The 11,599-nt window shown below is 35.1% G+C and overlaps 1 protein-coding gene across 2 annotated transcripts in view; it reads left to right on the forward strand.

Annotated features, from left to right (window-relative positions):
* Positions 1-7,158, forward strand: part of SMIM14 (small integral membrane protein 14) — a 104,750-nt gene extending 97,592 nt beyond the window's left edge. For both annotated transcript variants that reach the window (XM_004475461.5, XM_004475462.5), the window contains exons 4-5: positions 1,637-1,779; positions 3,818-7,158. In XM_004475461.5, coding sequence (XP_004475518.1) covers positions 1,637-1,779; positions 3,818-3,850 — 176 coding nt within the window. In that variant the 3' untranslated portion in view covers positions 3,851-7,158. The remainder of the gene's footprint in view (positions 1-1,636; positions 1,780-3,817) is intronic.
* The last annotated feature ends 4,441 nt before the right edge of the window (positions 7,159-11,599 follow it).

Consider the following 11,599-nt stretch of genomic DNA (forward strand, 5'->3'; position numbering starts at 1 on the left):
AAAAAATTTTTTTTAAATTGTTTTTGAAAGACCCTGGAATTCACTCGTATATATTCATTGATATTTTACCTTTTGACCTCCATACGCTTATTTTTTATTTTTGTTTAAAGTTTTATTGTGGTAACATAATAGACAGCATAACATTTCCCAGTTTCAAATAGCTGTTGTCTTGACAGGTTGTTTTAGTTTGTGTGTGTGTGTGAATTGTTTTTTTTTTCTTTAATTTCAAGTTCTTTTTTTTTTTTTTAAGATTTATTTATTTATTTATTTCTCTTCCCTCTCCCCTTCCCCCACCCCCGCCGCCCCAGTTGTCTGCTCTCTGTGTCTACTTGCTGAGCCCTCTTCTTTGCACTTCTGTTGTCAGCGGCATGGGAATCCGTGCCTCTTTTGACTGCGTCATCTTGTGTCAGCTCTCTGCATGGGCGGCGCCATTCCTGGGCAGGCTGCACTTTCCCTCACACTGGGCGGCTCTCTCAGAGAGTACGGGGCATACTCTCTGCGCATGGGGCTCCCCCACGCGGGGGACACCCCTGCGTGGCAGGGCACCCCTTGCGTGCATCAGCATCGCTCATGGGCCAGCTCCACATGGGTCAAGGAGGCCCAGGGCTTGAACCGCAGACCTCCCATGTGGTAGACGGACGCCCTAACCACTGGACCAAGTCTGCTTCCTGACAGGCTGTTTTAGTAACCACCTAGAGATACTATGTTTTTCTCTAGAAATCTCATCTTCTATGATTTTCATTTCTGACAATTGAGTTGTCCAATAAACATAAAACAAAACCTGTGTTTTATTTATTAGATGTTTGTAAGCTTATGTCATGGGCCAGGCCCAGGAACTTGTTATTCAAAATTAAATAAGACATGGCTGCCTCCAGAAGCTTGAGAAAAACTAATACCTCCTTGCATACACATGTGTGTATAGACACAGACACACACATACACCCCTGACTTTTTTTCTCTTGGTAAATACAAAGACTTTAAAAATACCTAGATCTGAATCTACCTTTTTTTGTAAAAGACAAAACCAAATTAATATCACCTTGACTGAAAATATCACTAAAGAAATCTTTTCATTTATATCTTGTACAACCCAAATGTTCTTTTTTCCTTACATCCTTTTATATTTGTTCTTACTACTTCTATTATTAAGGTACAGAATTTTTTTCTGAAGAAAAGCACCTTTACTGTATTTCAGGGGATCTTAACCGGGTTTTGTAGATCTTAGTAAATCTCTGGATTGATCGATGGCTTTGTGGATTCATGAACGTTCCACAAAATTTCGTGAATGTGTATACATGGATTCTTATATTGAGAAGAGTCCGTAATTTTTATTAGATTCTCAAAACGTTATGTTACATACCCAAAAAATATTAAGAACTACTATACTATGAAAATTTTCATTTAATAGACTTGGGCTTATTCTAGTTTATGACTGCTTAACATCATTTACCGTTTAGGTTTTCTTACTGGAGGAAAGGGAAATTGAAGATGTAATACTTCATAAGTGTACTACTTTAAATTATTAATACAGTTTTTCAAGTAGACATTTTAAACATTGTAATTTATTTTTATGTTACTGAACACTATTATAATCATGCTACAGTTTTTATTATAAAGACATTTTGTTTGCCTTTAGTACCAGGACCTTCTGGTGATAATGGCATCAGTATTACTATGATCTTGATGGCCTGGATGGTTATTGCAGTGATCTTGTTCTTACTGAGACCTCCAAATCTAAGAGGATCCAACCTACCTGGAAAACCAACCAGTCCTCATAATGTAAGTGTTGTGGTTTATAAATCCTTTCTGGATGGGGAGAGTGTTGTGGCTTGGGGAGAGGAAGGAGTTTGTTTTGATAAAAATATCAAAATTAGCAGAAGATTTAACTCATGAAAGAAGCTTTCCCTGTGCAGTCCCTAGTAAATCTTGGAGCCTCCAGTGGCTTAGTCTGCATGAAGTTATATGTAGATGCACAGACCAGAAGCTCAAAATAATTTTAAAATGAATTCCAGTCTTTACTCAAATGAGAAATATAAAAAATGATCCTGTTCATAATCCACAACAATATATTTCAAATCCCAGTTATCTTCTCCCTAGTGCTGTCTACCTCACAGTTGAGCCTTGCCTCTTATGCCTCCAATCCCCTAAACTCTCTTAATTAAGCACTAGCTCAAATGTGGTTTTTTTTCCCCTCTTTTCTTTCCCTTCTTGTCCCAGCTATTTTTAAATACAATAGAGCCACAAAGCCTGTCTGGGATAAATCCTGTTTTCTTCTTGTATTTCCCATCTTATTTCTTTCACACCATTTCTTTAAGTTCTGTATTCTCTGTAGATCAGCTGAGCTGGCAGAAGGAATTATTCATGTTGATAAATCTTGATAATCAAGATTATAACCATTTTTAGAACCTTCTAAATAGAACATAATAAAACAATCCCACAGGGAGTTTTTAGTACCATTTTTAATGAAACAGCTGTTAAATGAGTCATTTTAGTCCTTTCATAGCCAGTATTTATTTATATTTTTTTCTTTTCCATTGATTTGGATATCTTCTCTTTAAAAATCTTTCCATGATAGATTAACTTGTTGAATTCAAAATTATCCCACTAATTCTCTTGACAACCTTCTTCATGTCGAATTTTTTAAGTAATTGCTTCCTTTACCCAACCTTGTGTTGTTGGTATAGAAAGTTAGATTAATTTCTTTTTTAAAAAACAAATTCAAAACAAATAGCAGAAAAAGGCAGCTCAACAAATTATAGGAGCATTACTCCTAAAAAGTTCTGTCCAGGCACTTGACAGAACTTGTCTTGATAAAGTGTTTCTTCCTTAGCCTTTTCTCTTACTTGCTTTGTGCAGCTTTATTATTTTCATATCAAAGAGCATCTTCTCCAGTGTTTGGAGCTAAACTTAAACTGACTTAGAAACTCTTCTAGATGACAGAAATGCAAATTAACAGTTTCCTAGACCATAACTTAGTTCATTATTGGCCAGCGGTTCTAGAAATAGTAGACCCAAGGCTTTAGGAATAGGCAAGAAAATTTATAGACTCTAATTCCAAGTAGAAAAATTGATCACCCTCTACTAGAGCAACATATAGAATGTGAAGGTAAATAAATGGAATCTTCCAGAAGATTCCGATATAGTCTGATCTTTTTCCTTTATAGTTCAGATGCTTTCTATCACAAACAACAGAAATCAACTCAAAACATTTAAACAATAAGTGGCTTTATTATATTAGTTTATGCAATCAAAAAATCCAGAGGTGTAGGGTAGTTGTATGAAATTATTGGTTCAGTAAGTTTAACAGTGTCATCAAAGACCCAGTTTCTTTCCTCACACTATCAGTTTTATTCTCCCCTTGTAACTTCAGTATGGTGGTAAAACCTAAGAAATTAGTTCTTACTGGAGCCACATGCTTCCTCATCCACATTTTGTAGTGAAAAACAAAAGTCCCTAGCTTCACTGAGATTGGTCTGTGGTCAAGGATTCATTCATTTTAGCAAGGGGAATGAAATACCTTTATTGGTTTAAAGACCATCCCTAGAGCTGTCAGAGAAAGTAGTCTCACCCAGGTCATATCACAGTGACCTTTTTTTCTATACCACAGGTAGGAATGGGACAAAAGTTAGAGAATCATGGTGTTAATCCACCGTTCCTCTGTGTAAAAACGTATGAAAAGTCCAAATAAGTATATGCTTTCAGATGGGAGCACAGAGGGCATTGCTCTTCATGTATTTTTCTGCTCATATATATGGTAGATTGGTTGCATTGGGATTTAAGAAATTAGTTTCAATCATTTATCTCTTTTTAACGCCAGGAACAAGATCCACCAGCCCCTCCTGTGGACTAACTTTGTGATATGGGAAGTGAAAATATACCTTGCACGACCAAATGAACGAAGATGACCAGAGTACTCTTAACCCCATTATAACTCTTTTTCCTTTTGCATCTGCAATATGGGATGGTATTGTTTCCATGAGCTTCTAGAAATTTCACTTGCAAGCTTATTTTTGCTTCCTGTGTTATCACCATTCCTATTTACAGTATATTTGAGTAAATGATATTAAAAAAAGTTACATGGGGCTTTTTTTGGTTGTCCTAAACTGAAACATTCCATTCATTCTATTTGTAACTGTGATCATAATTTTTGGGATGATTTCTGGCCTGATTGAAGGAAATTTGAAATCTTTGCAATTAAATATTTCAAATAGTTTTGGTAGGTTTAAAACTTGCTTTTTCGCATAAGATGTTTATAAAGTGATTTGGACTTGTCTGAGATTGTATGAATGAAAATTAGAACCGCAATGTATTTACATTTACCTTGATAGTTTATTTGTGGGTGCAAGTTTTCTCTTATTTTTGGGACTGTGGCAACCCTTGAATATTTTATAAATTACAGGTGAAGTCTGTATCATCTATTAGAACTGGCTTATGTGATTAGGATAGGAGGAGAGAAGAAATGAAATGGTTGTTTACTAAGTTTTTTTATACCCATTTAAAAATGTCTAATGTTAAGAAACCTTTAAATAAACATGATTGATTGATATGGTGGATGTTTACCAGTCCATTATATGACATTTATAAGCCACTGTATTTTAGCCTTACAAGGGTTCATGAAATGAAGAAAAAACTAACTCTGCCTTTGCTGGGTATATTCAATACAATAATTTAAGCTATAATTTATTGTTTAAAATGAGTGCCTCTCAGGAAGCTGCTTTTCTATTCTTATACTTCCCTGTTAAAATGAAATTATGTTAAAACTATATGGGGGAAAAAAGAAACTGTATGGGGCTGCTTGATTACTGACATCTAAGTGTCTATTTACTTATTTACTCTCTTTATTTTGCAGAAAAAAATTTGAGTCTCTTGTTACCTTTCTGACTTAAAAATTTTTTGAAATGAATTCTTAATTTACTCCAATAGCGAAGGAGGAAAATGAGAAACAATCAAGGTTCTTTTTCTCATTCCCTTATCTCATTCCTGTCTTGATAATGGGATGGATTAGGGTGGGAAGGAGAATTAATATAAATAGTTTTGAAATATAAGAAATAGTGAAAGTTGCATTATTTTGCTCAGTTTGAAAAAATATGCCTGCACGACCTATATGGTTATGGAATTTTTTCCTAGCTAGTGATTGCAGGTGAGTTATGGGGGTAAAAGATATTTTGCTATCGATATAAGGATTTTTCCCCCTAGATCAGTCTAGCTTTTCATTGTATAGGTCTGAAAAATTACTTTTATGAATTGAATAAAGTTCTCTATATCATTGTACTGTTCAATAGTCTCTAATACAGTTGTGTGACACTCATGGAGGGTTTTTTTTTCCTTTACTATGATTACACTATAGACCAAAAACATTGTAATGACATCATTTCATTACATACTTCAATATTAACTGCTTGCATTCCTCCTTGTGCATCTTGGCTTTGTGCTGAACTTCTTGAAATAACCCACTCTTAATTATTTGTACTAATAGAAGGGTGCCATAACACAGGTAAGTCAAATCCTGTATAAGAAAAAGAAGGAAATATGAGCCGAGGAAATTGTTTTTTTGGAAAGTCCCCTTTGGGAAGACTTATTGTTGTGACCTGAGAATATTAATTTGAAGATCTGGGGGCACAGGAGACATTTCTATAGTCCCAGATGCACAGAATTATGGGAATGTTGATTTCTATACAGTGTGGCAAGCTTTTTAAATCATCATTTAATCTTGGCAAAATGGAGGTGTTTGTTGTCTGTCTTTTCCCAAGATAAAAGGTTTTTCCTCTTGCTAAGACCTACTGGAAGCCTTCCCAGCTCTGGAGCTGGTAAAGTATTTAAGGCAGAAAAGGTAGAAATAGCTTATAATGGAGCAAAATCCAATAGCATTCCCTTTTTCTGCCTTATCCCCTGAACTTTGAAGGCTTGCCCCTTTATTTTAACAGTCTGTTCTCTAAACGGCCTGAAAGCCAAATCTTTGACCAATATACCAATGTATACACTGACTGTATGGCTCACAAATAATTGAGAATTGATTTTGGTTTAAGAAATGACTATAATGTGGAAACAGAATGTGTAGTGTTAGCTAGAGACTTGGAAATCTGCACACTTATTTCTAGTCCTTCATCTCTGTCACATATACTTAATTGGTATTCTAGGATTTTAGAATCCCCTTAATTTTATGGACCATCTACTTAATTAGTAATAAAAGTTATTATCAGAGTGTTGTTTTTTTTGTGTTTGTAAAATTTCTGTGTTTCTGAAAAGATGGTATGCTGCTCATAAAATATTCTTGTTAATCTAACTAGTAATTTATATTATTCTATTTAATTCTTAAAGCTTCTACATGTGGCCTTTTTATTGAGAACTCTATTAAATCATTACTTGGCTTTGTAAACATTCACCTGAACTGTGCTAAATCCTTTGAAGATAATCTGGAAAAAATAAAGCTCCACATTTTAAAACTCATCATGGCTCTTAAACATTGCACAAATGCCATTTAGAGTTTACTATGCTTTTGAGTCATTTAATGTTCTTTTATGCAAAATAACTTTTCTTTTTTGCTTTCTATATGGAAAAAGTTAACATTGGATATGTTTATAGTAAACTATTTTATCATGTATCTATCCAACCATGATCCTATGGTCAGTAGGTCATATTTTTTAGTACAGTTTTATTCCATGATTACTTTTAGTATCTTTATGGTATGTGATGTGATAGTGTTTATGAAATTATAGATATCTTACATTTTCAAAGGAACTGTGGAAGTCTATCAATCTAAATGAAAGTCTCTCACTCTAAATGAATATTGTGCTAAAATTTGACTAGTTCAGCTTACTATACAACACAGTAACTTGAAGAAAGAAAAATGAAGAGAGTTTGCGGTTAAAGAATTAAATTTTTTTTGCAATAGTAGGTTTAGTCTTAACATTATAATATTTCTAAATGAAAAACAAAGTATTTGTTACTATGTCTGATGATTACTTTGTTAAAAGCAAAAGTGGTCATGTGATGTACTAAATGTTAATTGCTGTTTTTAAATGTTTAAATCATGCCAAACAAATCATGTCTGTGCCATCCAGGGTTTATTGTTAATCTTTTACTGAGTACTTGGATTGGGATAAAGGGCTTGTACTATGCACTTTTTATTAATGAAATAAATAGAAAATGTTAGTAACACTTTGTTTTCTATTTGGCTTTTGTGGGAAGAGAAGCAAACATCTTTTTTTATTTTTATTTTTTAAAGATTTGTTTATTTATTCCCATCCCCATTGTTTGCTCTGTGTCCATTCACTGGGCGTTCTTCTGTGTCTGCTTGTCTTCTCTTTAGGAGGCACTGGGAACCAATCCTGGGACGTTCCGGAGTGGGAGAGAGGTGCTCAATCTCTTGCACCACTTCAGCTCCCTGGTCTGTTGTGTCTCTATGTTGTCTCTCCTCTGTGTCTCTTTTTGTTGTGTCATCTTGCTGCGCCAGTTCTCCACTCAGGCCAGCTTGCCACATGAGCCGGGACTCCTGGGTGGGCCAGCTCACTGCAAGGGCCAGCTTGCCTTCACCAGGAGGCCCCAGTAATCAAACCCTGGACCTCCATTTGGTGGATAGGAGCCTAGTCATTTGAGCCACATCTTCTTCCCGAGAAGCAAACATCTTTCGCTTAGTAAAATGCAAACATTCTTTTTTTAGCTGTTTCCTTGTAAGATTTCTTAGCCTTTACTAAAGCGATTCCATAAAGAAAACTTTAAGTTGTAAGAAAAAAACATTTGTATAATCAAGCATGGAACCAGATTTTCAAAAATAGAGATTGTAAACCTTAGGAAATTAGATTGTAATTACACTTCTTTGTTTATTCCTTTTTTTCCTCTCTAGAATATGGGGGGCAAACAGACATTTGTTTTGAGGAAATCAGATCCATTAATGTTAATTTATTTGAGCAGACATATATTACCCAAAAGGAGCTGAACCTGGAAACTGTACTGAAAATATATAAAAGTGGATATTTGCTTTTGCTCTATGACCTGGAATATATCCATCCCGACACTCAAGTTCATTATACCCATATGTGTAAAACTGGTAAAGTTTCTCTGGTGTGATCATGATGTCAATATCTGTGTAATACTTAAGTATTATTCAAAATAGAGTTTGTGAAAAACGTAATTTCTTGGAGACAAATTAAGGATTTCAATCTAAAGTTTGTGATATGCTATGTACATGTGTATGGATAGCTTAATACCCAGTGAAACCACAAGTTTTCATTAAATAGATCTGCAATTCTAGTTTCCTCCCAGAATTAGGAATTCTAATAAGTTTCTTTGCTTCCTGCCCATTTCATCTCGTGGTTTTCTCAGTTCAGGTTCTCAATTTGTAGCTTATTTTTTCCACAAAACAGTTCCCAAAGCGCCAACTATTAATATCTCTCACGCTCAAATATTTTATAAACTAGATTTATCAGTACAATCTTTTCCCATTAGCTTATTGGAGGGAATTTTAGTTTGCATATCTTTTCCCAAACAAATGAACTGTGTTCAGTAAACATTTCAACGAGTTTTTGTATTTGCTTATTTAACTTTATTTATGCTTTTAAATGGGTGTTATTAAGGATTACATTACAGAAGCTATTTTAAGCCATCAAAGAGTTAAAACCAAAAGGCAGGAGGGGAAGGTACAATGTCTGGGAGGCAGGAAATTTGTAGATGTGAAAAACAGTATGTGTAGTTTTAAGAAGAATATCAGTACATTTAAAAGGAGGGGTATCATTCTCTTGAACAAAATTTTTTCTAGGAAATTTAGGATTTAGAAAAAATTGCAGTCAAGTCCCTGTGATCTCAGAGGCTTTGCCTCTTAAATGTCTAGTACTATACTATTTATAGCCTTCCACACTCTGGCTGTATCTTGATGATCATGGGTTTGAATTTCATTGTTTCTACTGGCTTTGAAAATACTCTCATTGGTTTTAAAGAATTGAATCTGTTCTATAGTCATTCATTAATTCAGTCAGTGCCAAAGGGAGAGATGATTTCTATGAAAGCCATCACAGACCCCTGTCTGAATGCAGCTTTCCATGACAACTAATTAGTATGTAAATATTGAACTTGGAGGTCTGGATATATTAAAGCAGATTCTTTACAATTAATCCAGCAAGGACAATTTCATGTTTACAAGATATAGAATAGGTGTAAATTTAACATGAGCCTAAATGGGTTAAGATTTATATCCTACAAATGTTTTTAGCCTTCATTTTTATCTAACAAGCCTTTCTAAAAGGCTATATTTTACTTTTTGTCTCACTTTGCACCTGTGTCAACATCCTTCTATCTTTTCAGAGATGTATCACCAGCAACTGCCTTTTGAAATGTCAGGCTTCAAGCATGATTCTATTAATCAGAGCTAAAATCAGGACAGACAGGACTTAAGCAAATCTCGAACTAAACAAAATAATACAGAAAATTATCATTGCTCAATTAAAGATGGATAGCACTTAAAGTTTTCTCTCTCCACAACATCCAAGGACCTGTTCACTGTGTTACAATATTTCAAAAACTCTGATTCACATAGATAGGCATCTACAGTGTCAACCAGCAACAGTTAAGGTTTTATTCCTTTTGCCCTGTTGTAGCAATAGTTACTAATGCCAATCTCAGGAAACAAAGATATTCAAAGGGGTTTTTTTTTTTTGAAGAAATATGGTTAATGATTGATATTTTTTATCAATTATGCTGAAATTTTCATAGCATCTCAAAAGTTAAACTGAATACATTTTAAAATACTTTTTTCTTCATTAGTCAAGTTATAGGTTTACAGAAAAATCATGCATAAAATACAGATTTCCCATATACCTCCCTGTTATTAACACCTTGCATTGATAAGGAACATTTGTTACAATTGATGATAGCACAGTTTTATAATTGAACTATTTAGCTTAGGGTCCCCTGTTTGTGTAGTGTAGTTCCATGTATTTTTTTTTAAGTGTTATTTGGTGATCATATATAGAAAATCTAACATTTCCCCTTTTAATCATATTCAGGTACATATTTCAAGATTTTTTTTCTTTTTTTCTTTTTTTTTTTTTTTAGGAGGTACCGGGGATTAAACCTAGGACCTTGTACATGGGAAGCAAGTACTCAACCACTGAGCTATACCCACTCCCCAAGGTACATATTTCAATGCTAATTGTATTCAGTGTTGTTCACAAAACCACCATCCATTACCAGAACATTACTCATCATTCCAAATAGGAATCCTGTACATTTTAAGCCTTAATTTCCCATTCCCTATCCCCAACCTATCCCCTGATAACCTATATTCTAGATTCTGACACGAAGAGTGTGTTTATTCTAATTCTTTCGTATCAGTGAGATCATACAACAATTGTCCTTTTGTGTATGGCTTATTTCACTCAACGTGATGTCTTCAAGGTTTATTCATGTTGCATGTATCAGGACTTTCTTTTTACAGCTGAATAATATTCCATATTGTAAATAAAACCACGTTTTATTTATCCATTCATTGGTTGATGGACACTTGTATTGCTCCCATCTTTTTGGCAATTATGGATGAAGCCACTATGAACATTGGTGTGCAAATATCTGTTTGGGTTCCTGCTTTCAGTTCTTCAGGGTATATACCTACTAGTGGGATTGCCAGGTCACATGGTAGTTCTATACTTGACATTTTCACAGGAGTAGAATAAGGTCAAATGACTGACTGGTATAAGCCAAGTTGAGAGGTAAGGTCTAGATCCTGTAGGATCTTGGAAGTCAAAATAAAGCCTTTAAATTTTATTCTTGAGTATAATAGAAAGTTATTTGGGGGGAGGCAGTAGTTATATGATCTGAATTATGATTTACAGCCTCTGTCTCTGGCTGCTATGTGTGCTATGTGTGACTTACAAAAAGAGATCAATTTTGGGGTGTATTTTGGAGGTAGAGCCAATAGGCCACAGTGATGGCTTGGATATGAATGAGAAGGAAGAGAGAAAACATGAATGATACAAATTGAGATGGGAAAAGTTTATGGTAAGAGGAATAATGAGTGAGAAGGAGAAGATTGGGAGTAAATATTAGTTAGGATACAGCTTAGGTTGCTAGAACAAAGAGACCCCAGTGGCTTAAACAAGATACATGTTAAGTTCTCCTTTAGGTAATAGTCCCGCATATTAGAAGTGTAGGACTGAAATGCTGGCTTCAGGTAGTTAGAACCCAGACTATTTCTCCCATCCAAGTACTAACCAGGCCCCACCCTGCTTAGCTTCCGAGATCAGACGAGATCCGGCACGTTCACGGTGGTATGGCCGTAGACCAGACTATTTCTTTTTGCTCCACTGACCCCTAGAACAGTGCTTCTCAGACTGTTGGTCTTGGACCCACCCAGTGTTGCCCTTCTCTGCATAGTCAAAGAAGACATACCACAACATCCATTGGGTCAGCTTTCCAGCCATTGGGGAGGAAGCATAAGGTGGGCCTATGTCTTGATTAACTGTTTGTCCTGGAAGTTGTACAATCACTTCCACTCATATCCCCTTGACCAGAACTTAGTCACATGACCATACCCAAAGCAGGCTGGTCAATTGTGGTCTTCATTCTGGCTAAATGAAGCTAAAATTTGAAGATTCTACTACTAATGGAC

Source organism: Dasypus novemcinctus, chromosome 1 (genome assembly GCF_030445035.2).
Source record: "Dasypus novemcinctus isolate mDasNov1 chromosome 1, mDasNov1.1.hap2, whole genome shotgun sequence".
Lineage (NCBI taxonomy): Eukaryota > Metazoa > Chordata > Mammalia > Cingulata > Dasypodidae > Dasypus > Dasypus novemcinctus.